At 29.5% G+C, this 21,082-nt stretch overlaps 1 protein-coding gene across 3 annotated transcripts in view; it reads left to right on the top strand.

The window, feature by feature from the left end:
* The window catches only part of LOC124949970 (adenylate cyclase type 6), a 77,784-nt gene that overhangs the window by 33,475 nt on the left and 23,227 nt on the right, over positions 1 to 21,082 (top strand). For all 3 annotated transcript variants that reach the window (XM_047495926.1, XM_047495928.1, XM_047495927.1), the window contains one exon: positions 19,850 to 19,999. In XM_047495926.1, coding sequence (XP_047351882.1) covers positions 19,850 to 19,999 — 150 coding nt within the window. The remainder of the gene's footprint in view (positions 1 to 19,849; positions 20,000 to 21,082) is intronic.

Here is a 21,082-nt window from a genome sequence, read left to right as displayed (position 1 = left end):
ATTCTTTCTAACTCTTTCTCTCTCTCTCTCTCTTCTATTTTTTTTTTTTTTTTTAATATAAATTATCCATCGTATCCTGATTCGATCACATTGAAAATTTGTTTTACTATTAATTATCATTGCGATTAATATTAGTCATTTTATATTGTATTATTTGAAATCAATCTTGTACATACATAGGATGTATATAATTTGACATTTGAATTGTTTCAAAGATCGATACAATGGAGTCGATTGATAATCGTGAATTTAAAAAAGAAATAGGAAAATAATAGACCGTCATATGTGCTTTACTATCTTATTAAAATTTCATTCATATTTAATGTGTTAGAGAGATCGATATGATGGAGTCGATTAAAAGGTACAAATTAAAAAAAAAAAAACAAAGAAAAAGAAAAGAAAAAGTAAAACGACTATTAGATATATATATATATATCTCTCTCTCTTTTTTTTTTGTTTTTAGTTATCCTACTTATCCTATCACTTATTGAAATTTTACTTTTGAATCATTGTCAACCTTTCATCATTAAAAAAAAAAAAAAAATTGTATATAATTTGATATGTAAAATATTTTTTTGTAAGTAAATCAATCGACAGGTCGAATCAAGTAAAATAACAATTGCAAAAGCACAAAATTTCATCTTCTCGTGTTAGTAGTAACAGAAAAAAAAAAAAAAAAAAAAAAAAAAAACCTATTAGAGGTTTTATTCCGATGCGTTTGTACAAATGTATCGATTGATCCGATTTGTTACTTTCGTGTTTTACAAATGTTTGCCAATCATTAAATTTGTCCGGTACAACAACACAACACAGGGTCCTCGGAATCGACGTTCCATTGAATTCGAAAATACAATGCGAATGTTATTCGTACGGTTTTGTTGACGGTTTTCTTTTTTTTTCTTTTTGTCTTTTTTTTCTTTTTTCTCATCTACCTTTCGCTTTCGTTCCTTCTTATCTATCCTTCTTCCCTAACCCCCACCCCGTTCTGATTAAAAAAAAAAAAATTCAACTCACTTGTTCGACATCAAATTCATTTTCATTAAAAAAAAAAAAACAAAAAAAAATGGAAAAAGAAAATATATATGGGTTAATGAGTGTCGCGTATCGGTAATCATTAATTACTTCAACGAACGAATTCTCTCTGACGATCGAAAGAAATAGATATAGATAGATATACGAGAAATAAAAGAAAACAAAACGGAGAAGAAACAAAACGAAAAAAAAGAAAAGGAACAAACAAACAAATAAGAACAAAAGAAAAATAATTAAAGAAGAAAACAAAAAAGGGAAAATAGGAAATAATGTTTCTAGTTCGATCGGTGGAGTAGTCATGTGAAAAAAGAAAAAAGAAAGAAAGAAAAAAAAAAAAGAAAAAAAAAAAAAAAGAAAATAACACAAGAAAGAAAAAAAAAACAAAAGGAAAAAAAAAGATGAAGTATAAAAAAAACCCGGTGAGAGATTAGAGCAGCCGGTGTGTAGGTATCATAAATCATGATGGCGCGCGACATCATATAGGTAGCTCCAATTTTCTCAGTAACTATAGTTAGCAATCTCGACCCGTTTGTTTTATCCTAACCGACCCACCACCATCCTACTTTACTATATATTATGATTAACGAGCGATAATGAATTTTATGAATGACTGACTCGTTCCTGTTTATAAGTAAAAATGCACGCACTTTTTCTATTCCTCTTTATCTTTCTTCCTTTTTTTTTTTTTCTTTTCTTTTCTTTCTTTTTTTTCTTTTTTTCATTCTCATCCCTTTTCGAAACTATTACGAAGACACATTTCGTAACGAGAATATGATAAATGAATTCGCTTATCGTTACTTGCCGTATTTAAACGTTAATAGGACTAGGAAGAGGAATGTTAATGGTCTGAGGAGAGAGAGAGAGAGAGAGAGAGAGAGAGAGAGAGAGAGAAGAAAGAAAAAAAAATAGACAACGATCTTTCGATCTCTAGATATCATTTTCTAGATTAGTCCGAAAATAATTTCATTGTCGATAACAATCGCGACTAACAATGCACTTTGTTGAAAAAGCTTAAAGCTTATCATCGATTTTATGGAAATTCGAGTATGTAGGTCATGGTCGACGTAGATCGAGTGTGATCGATCGGATAGTTCCTATATTGGCATATAACGATAGAGATATACGTGCGAATACGCTGCGATGGCAAGACATTGATCACGAACGAACAATCGGACCGATCCTTTGCATTAATGATCGATTAAAATGAATTTAGTTCTAGTCTCGAGAGAGAGAAAGAGAGAAAGAGAGAGATAACTAGTGTACGACTATTCAATCGTACACAATGTTTAAATCCTAAATGAGAACTGGACATGACATCTAGGGAATTTAATCTCCCATTCCTACCAAATAAATAATCATAAACTTTGATCCATTGCCAAAGCTTTTCCATTTTTTTTTTCCGCGAGCATCACCGTTCGAGCGTCACGATCGAAACACAAATGATTATGGAAAAGTAGTCTGATTGTAATTGAAAAAAATCCAAGAAAAAAAAAAAATAAATAAAAGGGAAAAATATTACTTCATTGCATAACTCGTTACGACTACGACGATGACCTACCTATCTAGTTGCAAGAGTTACATAAACAAACTAATTTTCTTTTTTCTCTTCTTTTTTTTTTATCCTCTTTTCCTTTTTTTTTTTTTTTTTTTTTTTTTTTTTTAATTTTTCACTCACGCGAAAGAAGAAAAAAAAAAAGCGTGTCAATGTGCACAAAACGAATTCGAGAGTTCTCTCGTGCGTTATATTTGCCATCGTAAGACGAAAATGAGAAGGAAAAGAAAAAGAAAAAGAAAAAAAAAAAAAAAGAAAAGAAAAAGAAGGAAATAACGAAACGATGAAAAAACTAATCGTTCGCGAAACAAAAAGAAAGGAAAAGAAAAATTTGCTCTCTCGAAAAAATGCGCACGCGGCATACCTCCCCCTTCTCTCCCCCTTATACTCGTTTTACGCGTTTGCATTCGACTTTTCCCTAGTGACTTCTCGTACATTACTTTCATTCTTTCTTTCTTCCTTTCTTTCTTTCTTTTTTATTTCAACGTTTTTACGCGAGTTGAATAATAATTTTGACCGATGATCGAAGAGAATCAAAGAAAACTTTCGTAATTTCTAAAATCAAGCGAAGCTTATCCCGAATACAAACTTTTTTCCCCGGCAATTGGATAAGATTTATTTTTTATCGAAAGTTTATTATCCACTTTGATCAATTGATACAACTATAAATCGATCAGATAAATTCTATAAATAAATAAGATATTCTAATGATCGTGTGATAAGACGAACTTTATCGATCGACGCTTCTTTATCTATTGATATTAATTACAAAATTACAAGAAAAAAAAAAAAAAAAAAGAAAAGACAGAAAGAAAGAAAGAAAGAAAGAAAAAAAGAAAGAAAGAAAAAGAATTTCATTTGCAATTAAGAAAACATGTCGCGACTCGTAAGCAGAAAAAAGGAAAGAAACAAAAACAAAGAAAACAAAAGAAAAAGAAAAGGAAAAATTGGATTGAAAAAAAAGAAAAAAAATAAAGAAGGAAAAGAAAAAAGAAAAGAAAAGAAAAGAAAAGAAAAGAAAAGAAATGAAAAGATTGACAATTTTTATCCTAGCGCTCGTGAGCTTTTAATGCGCAAACTTTTCTATATACCAAGAGTAAAAAGTGGCCATCAAGAGTCCTCATCCAATTTAATTATCGTTTATAAAAGTGTGCGTGTGTATGTCCATGTGTATGCGTGTGTGTGTGTGTGTGTTTAACCGAAGGCTATAGTAACCAGCAATAGCAATAGCAAGAGTAACAGCAGTAGTAGTCACCAACTCGGTTATTCCATTCGCGTACAGGGTCTATCGAGGGAAAAACTAATGGCGAAAGTAGGGAGAAAACTACCCTTTTCTGCGGCCCAACCCCGTCACAAACCCCACCACCTATCACCCCCCGTACACTTCCTCTTATACCTTTTCTACATTGGTCTCTCTCTCTCTCTCTCTCTCTCTCTCTCTTTCTTTCTGTCTCTTTCTCTCCCTTTCTCGTGAGATTCAACAAGGACTTTCTCGTCGTCGTCGACGACCTCGTTTCTTTGCTCTTTGGTCAATCGTCGGAGCTTTTTAAGAGGAGACTATAACGATGAATATTTTATTCTTTTAACGTAAACTTCTTCTTTTATTTAAATTAACAAGATATTGTAGCATCACAGCGAAAACTCTCTGTATATATAATATATATGTATATATATGTGTGTGTGTGTGTGTGTGTGTGTGTGTATGTATCAAGTATTGTTTAAATTAAGATGAATCAAAAGCTCTTTTGATGGGCCAAAAACGATTGACATCTTTCTTCTGAATTTATTTTATAAAAAGTACTATTGAACCTTCTCGAGAATAAATTTATCTTCCTTGTAATTATAGTCAGGTAATTTAAAATTTTAAATTTGTAATTTCACGATTGACAGAGATAAATTTATTCGAAAATGTCTGAAAAAAAGAATTGTCGATTTTTAAAATAATTCAGGAACAAATCTGAAAGATTTGTAAATACTTACATATCTTTCTTTGTTTTGTTTTGTTTTTTCTCTCTTTTTTTTTGTTTTGTTTTGTTTTTTCTTTTTTGTTTGTTTTTGTTTTTTTTTTTTTTTTTTTTTTTTTAATTAAATAAAATCAGTATGTAGAAATATTTTGTTGATAATAAATACAACACAGGCAAATAATTAAATGTCATTTATATTATACGTCATCATATTTTATTCTAAATACTGAGTATTTGTTTAATATATCAAATGCAATATTTAAAAGTACTGACCTCCCCCAAAACGCCCGCAAAACAAATAAATAAAAATAACCAAGCCATATGTATTTATTTTATCGGAACGACTTTTCTTCCTTTAGGAGAACAATAATAAACGCGATTTGCAATGAAACAATGTATATACGTATGTACGTACATATGTATGCTATCTATGTAGATACATATGTATCAGGTATATTTGCCAAGAGAATAAAATGTCCGGTTTCTGTCGAAAATGGTGAAATTGCTTCGTGAAATATCCTAACACGTTTACCAATATTATTTTTATTTTTCCACGTAATAACCTAACCAAGTACATTTCATATCCGTAATATTGTTTAACGAAGGGAGGAAAATAGAAAAATAGGAAAGAGGAAAAGGAAGAGGAGGAAGAAGAGGAGGAGGAGAAGGAGGAAGAGGAGGAGGAGGTGGAGGAGGAGGAGGAGGAGGAGGAGGAGGAGGAGGATGAGGAGGAGGAAGAGACTCGATCATGAACGTTGTAAGCTTTTAGAAAAGGACCAATCACAATTTTCCTATATCCCCTCCTATTCCTCATATTCTCCATTTCTCTTTCTCTCTCTCTCTCTCTCTCTACTATCAACACTTTCGCATTTTTTCATTTTGCGCTTTTTCAAATTTCCCCATTGTTTTCGTACGTTCAATTTCGTACGTTCGTTACGTACATGATTCTTTTTTTTGTCTTTTTCATTTTTCATTTTTCCTTTTTCTTTCTTTTATTTTTTCATATCCACATTTCCAATGTACCCCGATGATTCGATCATTCTTTCGTACGATTTTACTACTTTTTTCTTGTTTTTCCTCTCTCTCTCTCTCTCTCTCTCTCTCTCTCTCTCTCCGAGTTATATCGCAATTTTCGATCGAAATATACACGAAAATGACAATATAAAAGAGGTGGTAGAGCGTAGGAGGATAAACAAAATAAGAAAGATAAACAATTTGAAAATTTCATTTCGACTATAAAAAAATATTTCGCCGAGAGATTTTTAATCTCATTTTAAAGACATCCCCCAAAAAAATCATTGAAGCTGTATATACGTAAGCACGTACATGCGTATACATATATACAGGGTATTTTAAAATGTGACATATCGATTTTCGTAGTTTCGTTTTAGAAATCGTTGTATATACGTATGTATCTCTTTCTTTCTATTATACGTCTGACGAGTGCAGATGAGCAAAAAATAAGAAATGAAAAAAAAAAAAAGAAAAAAGAAAGAAAGAAAAAGAAAAAGAAAAAGAAAAAGAAATAAGAACGGAAAATGAGAACAAAATAAAGAAGAAAGAGAAAAACAATAAAACAATACTCTTAGCGTTTCATTACACAATACATATACCTAATTATGAATTTTACGATCGTTAAATGACGTGAAATACTTTTTCTTTTCCAATCTTTTCTTTGTTGTTATTGACAAAAGAGCGTACGAGACACAAAAAATAACATCAACGTATGTATGTGTTAGAAAAAGAAAGAGAGAGAGAGAGAGAGAGAGAGAGAGAGAGAGAGAGAAAGAAAGACAGAGGAAAAAAATTACAGAGAAAAATAAAGCTTGTACGAGCGTAAAAAAAGGGATGAGCCATTTATGCAAAAAGGTTCATCGGGGATGTTGACAACGGTTAATTAGTGGATACTGTTAATTGGATCTCTCTCTCTCTCTCTCTCTCTCTCTCTCTTTCTCTGTTTTTCTCTTTTTCTTTTTCTCTCTCCTTTAATAATACCAAAGGTGTTTCGAATTTCTCAACGAGATAACATAACCGAACTTCTCTATGTAAAAGTACGATTTAGATAGAATTTATTTATATAGAGAAATTCTAACGAGCCTCAAGAGCAAATAGAACAGTTGTTAATAAATCAATTAATTCACTAGTACTTGCCATCGATATTGGAAATATTGTAATTATTTTCGATCGTATGCATATACTTTTTATTATATAAAAAAAAAAAAAACGTTTATTAAGAAGTAAACAAGTGGGTTAAAAGGGTGTCCAGAGGTGGGCTATAATAATCCCTAGAGATAGGTTAAAATTTGTCAGGAACATGGAGTGAATTAAAAGTCTCCAGGGATGTGCTAAAAGTCTCTAGGGGGTCGGTTAAAATTCTCTAGGGAGTCGGACTAAATGTTTCCACATGATTTTTAAAATCAATCATTTCTTTTTCCTAGACTTTCTTAGACTAATTTTTCTTTGTATTTTTTTCTTTTTTTTTTGCGAAACTACAGAATCTTAGGAACTTTTGAAAAATTCAAAAAACGATAAATTATTATTAAAATTATTAGTAATAGAGGCGGATGGGAGAGGGATGGAAAAAGGGGAATAAATTTTTTCATTCTCACGTAGAATATTCACGAATGATGTAAAACAGTTTCAATAATTTCAAATACTTATATACACATCAATGGAAATATAGTTATGAATTAAATTACAAAGGTGCTAAATGCATGAGTGATTTTAATTTTAATTAAATGATAAATTCTTGTTTCTTCATTTCTCGTATTTTCCCCCTCCCCCCTCCGACCCCTCTCCTTTTATTTAATCAAGCTAATTTCATTTGAGAAAATGTTTATACTTTGCGAAAGAATAAGAAGGAAGGCAGGAATGAAATTATATTGAAATAGAATATTCATGGAGTATAATAACAGAGGATAAAATATTTATAAATATATGCGATGATATTTTCGAATTGTATTTTGCACATATGCACACATACAAACAAACAAACAAACAAATATGCACTGTAACAAAATTTCTAAATATATCTATAATTTTATCATTATCTTAATATTATCTCGATTTCATATCGAAAGACTAACATTAGATTTACAATCTACGTATTAGGATACGAGTACGCACAGATTCTAACATTAACGAAATCTATGGAGGAATCAGAAAGGAATCCCGATAAATAGGAGAGAACGCGACGATATAGGATTCCAACTGAAATTCCTAACATAGTAAACTCTCTCTCTCTCCCTCTCTCTCTCTCTCTCTCTCTCTCTCTCTCTCTCTCTCTATTCCTCTATCTCTCTTCTTCTATCTCTGCTTCGGACGTATATATACATTGCATGTATATGTATCGTATCATACATACACACACATACATATACTTAGTTCGAGCAAGAGTTTTCTCGAGAAATTCTAATGGTGTTTTAGGGATGTTATGAGGCTATATGGAAAAGACTCTGATTAAAGCTCGTTGAGAGCAACAACGCTTTTTCTCGACATGAACAGCATCTCTTTTATTTTTTGCAAAAACGTAAAACGAAACTTTATATATATATATATATATATATATATATATATATATATATATAAATATATACATTTGTGCATGTACGTATACGTGTACGCGTGTCTCGTCTAATGCCAACGCGTTGTATCTTCCAAGCGTTGCAGGAACGTCGATTACTATCGTCTGCACGATGCTCGGTGTGTCGACACGAAATACGTCCTTTGACCCGAATAACGTCATGAAAATTACTTTGAGAAATAACTGACGCGAACGCGAATTTCTCTCCAGAATGATAGAGGTAAATGTAATTTTGGTATAAAAGCGTCTTGCCTCTCTCTCTCTCTCTCTCTGTTTCTCTCTCTCTCTCTTTCTTTTTTTCTTTCTTTCACTCTTTCTCTCTCTCTCTCTCTCTCTCTCTCTCCCGAGGGATCACTCTCACCACACTGTTATGGGATTAGACGTTAGAAAAAGATACAAATGAGACAGCCCACATAAATATCATCACGGTGATCCTATGAAAATCATATACGATCTCTTTCACGAATAAAAGAACAAACAAATTTCGTATAATAATTCATCGAAAATGAGAGAGTATTTTTTTCTCTCATTTTCCTTTTATTTTTTCTTTTATCTTTTCTTTTTTTTTTCTTTTCTTTTTTTTTTTCTTTTTTTTTTTTTTTCTTTTTTTGATAAGGAAAAATATATCATCGTTAATATAATAATCCAACGTGAATATCATTATGTAGCTTTTTCGAGTATAAAAAAGGTACGACTTTATCATAATAATTCGTTGGGAACGAGAGTGTTATTTTATCTTTTTTTTTAAACAATTACGAGAAAAAAGATATATATATATATATATATATATATATATATATATATATATATATATATATAGCCCACAGGATGGGTTCAAAATTATTAGGTGATTTTAAAAATGAATTACTCACTTTCGAGATTTTTCAGACAATTTTTTTTCTTTTTTACTCCTTCCTTCCTTTTTTTTTTTTTTAAATTGTGAAACTCAACGAGAATCGCTCGTCAAATTACAGGTTTAACTGCAAGCTTTACTATAAAGAAAAAGTGTAATTTATTTTTAAAATCATCTAGGAATTTCTCTTTTTTTTATTCAACCTATATTATCCTCAGAATAAACCGATGAAAATTCACGTACGATTTTTTCAAATGTAAGTGAGAGAGAGAGAGAAAAAGAGAGAGAGAGAGAGAGAGAGAGAAGAGGAGAAAAAATATATTAATAAAAATATATTATTAACGTTTGAATAAACAATGGAATAAATATATTATTCCATCTCAATATTATAATTGTATGAAAAAAATTGTATCAATCAAAACGCTAAATCACATAGATAATTTCGGACAAAATACTAGATAACAATTTCTTTTAACGTTTCACCAAGTGGATTTAGAATAATTGGGTATAAAAAAGAAAGAAAAAATATATTAGAAGTATCTCCTTCGTTATCGTATATATTCCCTAGAGTGATATAGATTTATAAATATGTATCTGCTGTAACACATATTGATATGGATATGGTATAATCTTATATGATATGACCTAAAGAAAAAAAGGCAATAAAAAGATAAAAAGAAGGTCGAAAAATTTCATTCGTATTTTTGTCAAGAAAATTTTAAGATTTACGTCGAACATTTCGTGTAATATCTCTATACATCCATCTATGAATTGGAAATGAAAGTTCATTTTTATTCTATTTTTAATATTAGAAATCTCCAATTCGAGTCGAAATATTCGTGACTGGATTAGAAAAATTATTATTATTATTATTATTATTATTATTATTATTATTATTATTATTATTATTATATGCTATAAGATTTGTTTTCTTTTTTTTTATAATATAAACACATGCATAAATACATCTATATATGTGCACGTATATGTATATATATATATATATATATATGTATGTATATATGTATGTACATAGACAATGTATATCTCACACGTAGATATATTATTTCTCAAACGCACGAGAGTCTCTTTTAACCGGCTCGTTTTCTATCCCGTATGCATGTGAACTTTTTCATTTAACTTTGTAACCAGAAAGTAAAAAAAAAGTGTTTCTGAACGTCGTATAGAGAAAGAGAGAGAGAAAAAAAAGGAAAGGGAAAAGAAAAAGAAACAAACAAAATAAATGTGAATAAAAAAATATAGAAAATCCTTATAATCCACTTCTTTCTAGCGCGAATCTCTTGCCAGACGTTATTTCGTTGAAACACGAAATCTTATTAAACTCAGATATGAAATTTTTTCGTTTTTGTTTTCTAATAAAAAAAAAAAAAAAAAAAAAAAAAAAAAAAAAAAAAAAAAAAAAAAAAATTAAAATAAAATGAAATGAAATAAAAATAAAAGAAAATATAAAGAAATACAGAGTAAAAAATTAAAAAAATATTTAAAAATAATGCGCGGAAAAAAAGAAAAAAGGAAATATCGGTCGTAGCACGCAGCTTTGTGTTTCCTCGATCGTCGGAAATGGAGAAAAATAAAGACAAGTAAATAATTAAAAAAAAAAGAAAAAAAAATGAAAACAGAGAGGAAAGAGACAATCGCAATAAATGTGAATGGAGATGGAGAACGTGCGTTTTTCTTTTCTTTTTAATGAAAGGATATAAAATAAAATAAAATAAAATAAAATAAAAAAATAAAGCTCAAGAATAAGAAATGAGAAATCAAAAATTAAAAAATTGAAAAAAAAAAAAAATATATATATATATACATATATATTATATATGTGTCAAATGCAGTATACCAGCTTTAATTTCCTCGCGTAAACGCGTAAACTTTAAATAAATTTCATGACGCGTTAATTAGTAAAGAACGACGACGACAATAAAGTATCGAAGTTTTACGAGATCGTTCGAGGATCGCGAATGAACTCGCGACTCTGCATTTTCTACGAAGGAAAAACGACGACTACGACTACGACTACAACTACAACTACAACTACGACTACGACTACGACTACGACTACTCTATGAATACGACTACGACTACGATTACGACTACGACAGGTAGCGACCTGTTTACGAACTAATTGCATCTCGTTAGAGCTTAGTTTTCCGACGAGAAACAAGTTGATCCAGCGTTGGCTTCGCAACACCCTACTTTTACACCCTACTTCCTCTCTCTCTCTCTCTCTCTCTCTCTCTCTGTCTCTCTCTCCCTCTCTCTCTATTTATTTCTATCTCTTTCACACTCTATCTCTTATCGTCTTGTCTCACTCCAAGACTATTAAAAGGAATCGACGACTTTAAATTACTCTTTCTCTCTCTCTCTCTCTCTCTCTCTCTCTCTCTCTCCTTCATGATTTTTTATTTTTTTTTATTTATTTTTTTATCTATTCTAATTATACGTATTCATGAGTCATCTTGATTTTGAGCGGAATTAACATATTTTCATCCGGATTTGACGTTGGAATATTTATTATCTCTCTCTCTCTCTCTCTCTCTCTCTCTCTCTCTCTCTCTCTCTCTCTCTCTCTGTACAGTTTTCTTTTTTCCTTTTTATCTTTTTTTTCTTTTCTTCTTCTACTATTTCTTCCTCTTTTATCATTCTCTTCTTCAACAAATCCGTAATCCCTTCTCTACTTCTTCTCGCTCTCTCTCTCTCTCTCTCTCTCTCTCTCTTGCTTTCTCGCGTTCTTTTTCTTTCTGATCATCGTGAATGAAAAAAAATGTGATTGAAGGGTACAAAAAAATTCAACCAGTGTCGATTCATTCGTTAAGTCCGTCAAAGTATTTTAGAAGTCATTAAAGGATTGAAAAGAAAAAATGTGAAAAAAAAATTAAAAAAAAAAAAAAAGAAAAAAAAGGAAAAGAAAAAAAAATACAGAGAGAAAAAACAAAAAGGACTGAAAAATATTGTTTAGAATATTTACGCTCGTCGGTTTATCGTTTGCATCATGACGAGTATCACGTCCTTTCACCTGTAATCGGATTAAATATGGAAAGCTATGCGCGTATGTACATACATACATATATAAATACATACATACATACATACATACATATGTAGATACCTACATACATATGTATGCATGCCACATGTGTATATGTAAATATTTTACGGTTGGCAATTTACAGATTTTATTAAACCAATCGACATATTTTTTTCACATATTTTCTTCAATTATTTTAACACTTTTTGTAACAGTCTATAAATGGAATCCATTATTATTACTTTCTTCTCTTTTTTTTTATTTTTTTATTCGAGATGAAAAAGAACGAAAACTCAAACGATAATGCATTTTTTAAAATTTAATATTATTTGAATATTAATCGTTAAAGATCTTAACAGATAAAAAAAACACACACACACACATCGCATATACAAAAAAAATTAAAATGTCTACGAAATGATATTTTTACTTTCAATGAAATATTAAAGGGGTGTTGAATTAAAACGTTCAATTTAATAAACTATTACGCGAAAATTAATTATCTAATAATATTATAAATATAAATATAAAACATTTCGCATATCTGTACGATAAAGAAAAAGAAAAAGTAGAAAAAAGAAAAAATAAGAGAGAAATCAATGAAAAAACAATATTATCGTAAAGATAACAAGATGAATAAAGATAATTCATATTCGTTCGTCCTCCCACCATTAACAAGCATTAACACGATAGCCAATTAATGTTAAACGTTTCTGTTAAATTTACCACTCGAAAATTAATTAATAAGAATATGTTGTGTAGGTAAAACGTTATATCACATAACTGTCCGACGAAAAGTAATAAAGAAAAGTAAAATGAAGGGAGAAAAAAAAAAGGAAAAGATAAAACATAAGACAAGAGAGGGAGAGTGGGGAGGGGGGAGGGGGAAGGGAAAAAAAAGAAATAGGAGAGGGAAGGGGAAAAAAGGGCAAATCGATATTTTCTTAGACGCGTTAGAAGTCAGATGGGTTAGGAGAAAGGGAAAAAGATGGAGAAAGAAGAGAAGCGAGGGCCAAAGAGTCTCTGGTCTTTTCTCTGTAAAACCTCTTCTTCTTGGCGTCAATGCGAGCCACTCAACGATACCGCACGCTCCGACGATTTAATGACGCGAAAACGCCACAACGAGCCATGACGACATCGTCCACCATTTCCCCCACTCTACCCAGCTTGTTCTCATCATCTCCCTCCTCTTCCCCCCCCCCTCCCCACTCCTTACACCCATCATCATCCATTTCGTTTCATACACTCTTCACGAAACAATGCTTAAAACAATGGCCTCTCAAGGGGTCGACTCACCCCTTTTCTTTCACTCACAAAAAGAAAGATAGAGAGAAAGACAGAAAGAGAGAGAGAGAGGGAGAGAGAGAGAGAGAGAGAAAGAGAGAGAGTTAGACTAAATTTCGTCGTGTTTAAATATATTTGATGTATATATTTTCTTTTTCTACACACACACACACACACACATACACACATACATTTTCTACACAGGAGCAAATTGAATAAATTGTAAAGGATATTGATTGGATGGATTATAGGTAGTGATGTAAGGTTATCAATAAGTTTTTTTTAAGTTCGTAAGTTTCACGAGTTAAAATGGAAAAAAAAAAAAAGAAAATAAAAAGAAGGATACAAAAACAAAACAAAACAAAGTTTCGGAAAAGAATAAATTGATTCTTTGAAAAACGACCCGGAAACTTTTTACCAGGTTACAATCTGTATTTAAACATTTAACCACATCAACCATTATATTTACTTTACTTTAAGAAAGCTTTGAAATGAGAAAAGCTTAATGAAATCGAGAAGTATTATATAAACAATTATTTTAATAGACTTGACGTGCGCGGGCGATAGACGTTTACAAGATAAAGGTTTCCCTATTCTCTTCTCTCTCTCTCTCTCTCTCTCTCTCTCTCTCTCTCTCTCTCTCTCTCTCTCTGTTTCTCTTTTTCTCTCCCTCTCTCTCTCTCTCTCACTCTATCTCTCTTTCTGTATTTTCTTTTCGCAAGAGAACTAGAGTAATTTATTTCTACGTCGGTTTTCACTTAACGAACCTGCCAGAGTAGTTCCATTTACACAAATCGACAATTATTCGTCGATTTAGTCGATACTCTACATATATACACCATATATATATATATATATAATAGATGCAATGGGAAGGGGGGTGATGCAGAGTGGGATGAGTAAATGAGGAGAGGGGGATTGAAGATCATCTCAATTTTTTTCGAAATATAAAAAAGATAAAAAGAATGATAACGGATCTGCTATTTTTTAATCTTCCTTCCTTTGTTTTCTTTTTTCCTTTCTTTTAGTTATTCTATCATTTTTTGCTTCTGTTTCTTTTTACTTCTCTTTATTACCCTTAATTGATAATAAATAAAAGAGATAAGTATGCAATAGAAAATGTTTATCCTAACTTTGTGAGAAATGTTAAATTTTTCCAATAAAATAATTTCTATTATTACGTACGTTATCAAACGGCATAATCTTTTGGATATATATATATATATATATATATATATATGTATCTTAGGACTAGAAGCATATATGCATTTGCTATATATTAAGATTTGAAGATCATATACATACGTATATATGTACATCATACATATATGCGTATAGAGAGATGCATCTGTCTCTTGGAATCAGTAACATATTTGATTCTAGCAAGAATATGAAGTATGATTGCTGCATAATGATACGAAGATATATATATATATATACACATATACGTGTATATATATATATATGTATGTATGTATTTATGTATTTCGATATTATATATGTATATAGAGTCATGTAGATAGATAGACGGAAGTGATTAGTATCGTGCTGCGAATAGATATAACCAGCTTTTCGTGGTGACATTAAAGTGGAAACAAGATCCGAATAGTTCTAATGTCATAAGGTATCATTTGCAGTCGACGTAACATTTCAATTTCGTTTGATAGTTTTGCTTCTTTTTTACTCTCATTTTAAATTGAAATAGAAAATGTAGATACTATAAATCTTATCGACGACGTACATACACATATATATATATATATATATATATATATCCTTCTCCAAAATTTTCTTGGTAAGAAAAAGTTTTATGACGAAAAAAAAAGACAAAATAAAAGAAAGAAAAAGAAAATAAAAGAAATAAATTGACGATTGTTATCAATTAATGTCAAGATCGTATTAAAATTAAAAACACCGAAGAAGAGGAAAGAAAAAGGGGAGGAAAAAATATTCCTAACAAATCTTAAGAATAAAGAAAAAGAAAAAGAAGGAAAAAGAAAAAGAGATAGATAAATAAATAAATAAATATCTCCGACGATCGAAATATTTTTAAGGGTATTGCATTCATAATACAAAAATGTCATTTGGGATATAACCTTGAATAAGGAAGAGAAGGGAGGTTTTTTTTACCAACTCACCCCTTAACTCTTATTTGTAACAACTATAGACAACGTTCCAAGAGCGTGAAATATTAAGAAGGGTTGTCAGAAATTGCGTATAATATCAAAATTAAATTCACAACGATTTAGAGGCGCATAGAGTCTCCTAACTAGTGCACATTCGTAAAGGGAAGTTGTACCTCGAGGATACCTTCTGAATAATTGACATTCATAGAACGAGTTTCTCTCTCTCTCTTTCTCTCTCTCTCTCTCTCTCTCTATATATATATAAATACACATGTATATCTTTCTAAGTCTATGTTTCACTAGGTTTCCTTGTACTTCAGTTTCTCTATAAACACTTCTAGATCGATCGAATTTCTAATTCCATTAGAATTCCTCATAAATGTGGGTTGTAATTAATTCGCAATACATTAAAATTACAATTCGCCGATATTAATTTGATTTAATTAACGTCGATGCAACCGCCACCATGATTTTTGTCTTTTGGACGATATTAAGATAAGAAAAAAAAAAAAAAAAAAAAAAAAAAAAAAAAAAAAAAAAAAAAAGAAAAACTGACTACGATCAGTTTGATTTTCAGATATTTGTTTTCTTTTGATCTGCTTTTTTCTCTTTCTGTATGTCGAAGATCACTACCACCCCCTCCCCCTCTTTCTCTCTCGATCGTGAAATATTTTTCGATACGAGAATATGAGAACGACCGTTTGACATTGCATATAGCCAGAACAATTTGACAATCCTACAGGTGGTTGCAACGAAATCCGCCCAAATATTTCAATATCACGAAATTTTACGAAATATTCAAAGCGTGGAATTTCCAAATCTCATCTTTCTATGTGTGTTTCATCTTTTTTACGATTAACTACTACTCCAAAATGTTGATTAAATCGTTTTACAGGTGAGAATTAGAAAAAAAAGAAAGAGAGAGAGAGAGAGAGAGAGAAAAAAAAGAGAAGTAATTAAAAAAGAAGAAAGTGGAATTAAATGTAAACTGATGAACAATTTTCTTTTTTTTTTTGCATAAAAATAATATTCAAACGCTCCATGCATCCATTAATCGTCATTCGATATTCATCCAATCGATACTTCTATATATTAAAAAATAAATCGAGGGTGAACTCATCAATCAAATTACTCAAATATCACACATCGAATTTGTTTTGTAAGTGAGAATTAAATAAAAACAGAAAAAGGAATTAAAAATTAGAAGAAAAAAAAAAGAAAAAAAAAGGAAAAGAAAAAAAGTTGAACAAAAATTATGAACAATTTTTCCATAGAAATATCCAAACTATCTACTGTACTCTCATATTTTATCCTTCACTCGATCGATACATGACGCTTTTATATAATCTATATAATATATATATAAAGTCAAGAAAACAATAAAAAAATCACTCGAAGAGAAATTTTCATCGATCAGATTTAGACGTTAAAAAATTAAAATTAGACATACTACACGTATGTATGTACATACCTTTTCGATATATACAAGTAAAATATAAATATGTCGTTTGAAGATAATGTAAAATCGTCGAAAAGTTTGACGATTTGTCGTTCTATATATCGCACAAAATTTGAATGAAATTTTTCTAAAATTTTTTCGTTTCTTCAAATTCTCCTCTTCCTCTTTCTGCTCCTCCTCCTTCTCCTTCTTCTCCTTTTTCCTCTTCCATCTCTCCTGTCACGAATTGCGATAGACTCTATTCTCTTCGATAGTTATGATTACCCCTAGGCCATTACTATGCGAATGGCGTCGTGAATTTGACCTATGCTACAAATCTATCTCTAGAATTCGTATCAGCTTAATCAACAAACTCGTAGTTTGGAACAATACAATGACATTGGTGACGTGCTTCTATTTGGAATCACGAAAATACTTCGTACATAGAGGTACATACGTACGTGCGTACATATGTACATATATACATACATACATACATACATACATATATATATATATATATATATATATATATTTATAAATATTATAAATTGTCCCAATGATATAAAAAAAGATACGTAAAATAATTTCTATAGAAAAGAATCACGAAGATTATTCTCCAATTCTATATAAATTTTTAAACATAAGATATAAAATATATAAATAATTTATCCTATATATATATATATATATATATATATATATATATATATATATATATATATCTATATAAATTGATTTAAATCAAATAAAAATGTACTCTCGACGAATGTAGAAATATTAAATTACGCTTTCCTATTCTATATATTAAAGAACAATTTATCTAATTAATAAAAATACATTCAAATGAAAATTTCAAAATATTATCTTTCGACTTTTTATTCCATGTAAAATAAAATAATTTATCTCGATTAAATAAAAATGCATCAACTCTCTCTCTCTCTCTCTCTCTCTCTCTCTCTCTCTCTCTCTCTCTTTCTCTTTCTCTTTCTCTCTCTTTCTCTCTAAAATATTTCAAAATATAAAATTTCTATATTCAATCTTATATATATAATATATGATTAAAAGGTATCTAAACATAAATAAAAATAAATTAAAAATTTATATTTCGAAACATTAACACTGTCGATTCCTTATTTTAAATAAATTAAAAATAAATCTATTAAAAAAAAAAAAAAAAAAAAAAAAAAAAAAAAAAAAAAAAAAAATTATAAAACTCATTGCAATCGTCGAAGTATTAAATTTCGAGTAGACATCCTTGTAAGAAAACTTAGATAAACGCATAAGTAATCATAGTAAAAGCTACCACACCCCAAGTATTTTTCTTTAATTTCTCTAAAGAGAGATAAGAGAGATGAGAGAGAGGGAGAGAGAGAGAGAGAGAGAGAGAAAGAAAGAAAGAGAGAGAAAGACATAGCAATCCAATTTGTATCTAACAGTAATTCTACGAGTTTCTCTACTACTAGTGTCAAATCAAGTCGTAAAATGTATGTACGTATAAATTCTTGCGTTCGTATTAGAAAGGAAAAGAAAAGAAAAAAGTTTTCAACCCTTTCTTTTCAACCCTTTCTCTTTGTAGTCTAAATTCCTTTAATCTACTTGCCTATTGTTTTCTCGAGATATTGAAGTAGAGAAAGATATATATATATACGCGCACAAATACATACACAGACGCACATATATATATATATATATATATACATACACTCAAGCATAGGATACCCCTGTATATATGTGTATATATCACTTAGTTCTGTCTTTTTTTCTCTCTCCCTCTCTTTTTCTTTCTTTCTTTTCATTTTTCTACTTCCTTAAAGTTTCTTTTTCTCGATCTCCACCTTCTTTCTACCTTCACCACTTTACTAATCCGGCATTAAACTTTTCTATCCTAACGCACGTTCCAGAATCCACAGGCTCACAGGACACTGATCCGGTATTAAAGCCCTCTTAGTAGTCTCCTTGTTCGCCGATCCTTCTCCTTAAAAGAAGCACTAATCCACTGTCGGGTTTCGCGCTCATTTTTTATACACTTACTCATCGATACTATTACTACTATTACTATTACTATTACTATTACTATTACTATTACTATTACTATTATTACTACTGCTACTACTATTACGAGAAAATCAAAATATAGTTAGTTCGAGATTTAAAAGATCTCCGTTGGAAAGTTTAACGCGAGGTTAATTATGACGTTAACTAATAAAATAACTAGAAATTTATTAAAGTAGATTATTTTACGAGAAGTCATATAAGAAACACGTTCGAGTTTTTCAAAGGTCTTTGAAAAAGTTTCTTTTTAAAGGAAAACGAACTGACGATCGTATTTTCTATTTTCCCTTCCTCTTTTTTTTTTCTTTTTTCTTCTTTTTTTTTTTTTTTTTTTTTTTTTTTTTTTTCTTTTTTTGGGGAACGTTCAAAGAATTATTCCGATTCTATGAATTATTGTCTCGAGAAACAGTCTTAAGCTGTGGGAATGTTTAAGAGATAACAAAAAAAATATATGCATTTGCTTGTACTCCTTTCGTTCCTTTTATTATTATTATTATTATTATTATTATTATTATTATTATTATTATTATTATTATCATTATTATTGAATATGATACAAAGGATCATTATTTATACACGTCCACGTACGAATTTGCGTTTTAAAATATGGAAGACGTGAACGTGGACGTGGTCCGGTGTTTAAAATAAAAAAATAAAAAAATAAAAAAATAAAAAAATAAACAAGAAAGGAAAGAAAATAAATAAATAAATAAAAATAAGAAATTATATATAAATTTAACAAGGACACAGCAAAATGCGATATAATTTACGTACGTAAGTTCGAAAGAGATTAAAATTATTCCCGCCGACGTAATACTAATGATAATTTCGTCGGTCTAATCGGTTTAAATGTTCTACTAACTCTAACGTTAGAAAATTATTATCGATTAACAGAGAAAATACGCTTTGGTTGCAGCTTCTCAGCTCAATAGTCGTGGTAGGTGGTACTAACGTTGCTGGTGCGCTGACACATCATCCGAGAGAACTGGCTCAACGGCAGGCTTTCCTTGAGACCAGACAGTGCGTCGAAGCACGTTTAACTACGCAACGTGAAAATCAGCAACAGGTATGTAATAACGTTAAAAGAGAAAACAAAAAAAAAAAAAAAAAGAAAAAAAAATCAAAAAGAAAGAGAGAGAGAGAGAGAGAGAGAGAGGGAAAAGGAAAAGGAAAAAAGAAATAGAAAAAAAAACTTAATTTATATCTAAAACAAAAACAAACGTATGATAATTTAATAATTTATAACATTTCATTCTATATAATTTAATAATTTAACAATTAATGATAAAATAATAAATAGAGAATTTATTCATTTTTAAATTTATTAATTACTAATTGACTATGCAATATGGACAGGTCCGTATAACTAAAGACCTTTTATTTTCGTGCTGTTTAATAATCCGTTTATAAATTATTTAATTAAAAAACAAAAAAACAAATATATATATATATATACTGCTTACAAAAAATAATAAGAAAAAATAATAAAAAAGTTAATGAGAATCATGACGATTATAATTAAACTTACTTGATATTAAAATATATAAATTATATCAATTATATCAATTAATCAATGAATTAAATCATATGAACTGATGGCGATAAGAATAATGTCTATATTATAATGTAAGCAAAAAAAATATCGACAAATATCTCGGCGTGTATACATTTACGTTTTTAATCTAATTTCGTTTGATTAAAAATAAAAAAAAAAAAAAGAAATAAAAAAATAAAAAAATTAACGAATAAATCCGTGAAAATGAATATCGTGAAGAAACCGATTAAAACGTTTCAATAAAATTATCATTACATACATATCTATGTATAATATATATATATATATATATATATATATATATATATATATATATATAGAATATTATTAATAAATGAGGTATAAACTAATCGTAAGATAAAAAAAAAATAAACGTCGATACGGCGATAAGCAAAATATTGACGTATTTTCTCGATGAGAATATATTCGGCTTGAACGTTAGTTATAATCCAATTTTGTTCGATTTTAAAATAACAAATATCAAATTAATCGATCGATCAGAAACGTACGAATTAATTAAACGTTTTAATTAAATTATTATCATTATTATTATTATTATTATTATTGTTGTTATTATTATAATAATCTATTAAG

This window comes from Vespa velutina, chromosome 6 (assembly GCF_912470025.1).
Source record: "Vespa velutina chromosome 6, iVesVel2.1, whole genome shotgun sequence".
NCBI lineage: Eukaryota > Metazoa > Arthropoda > Insecta > Hymenoptera > Vespidae > Vespa > Vespa velutina.
The sequence above is the reverse complement of the archived record's forward strand: the minus strand, read 5'-3'. Positions and strand labels throughout refer to the sequence as shown.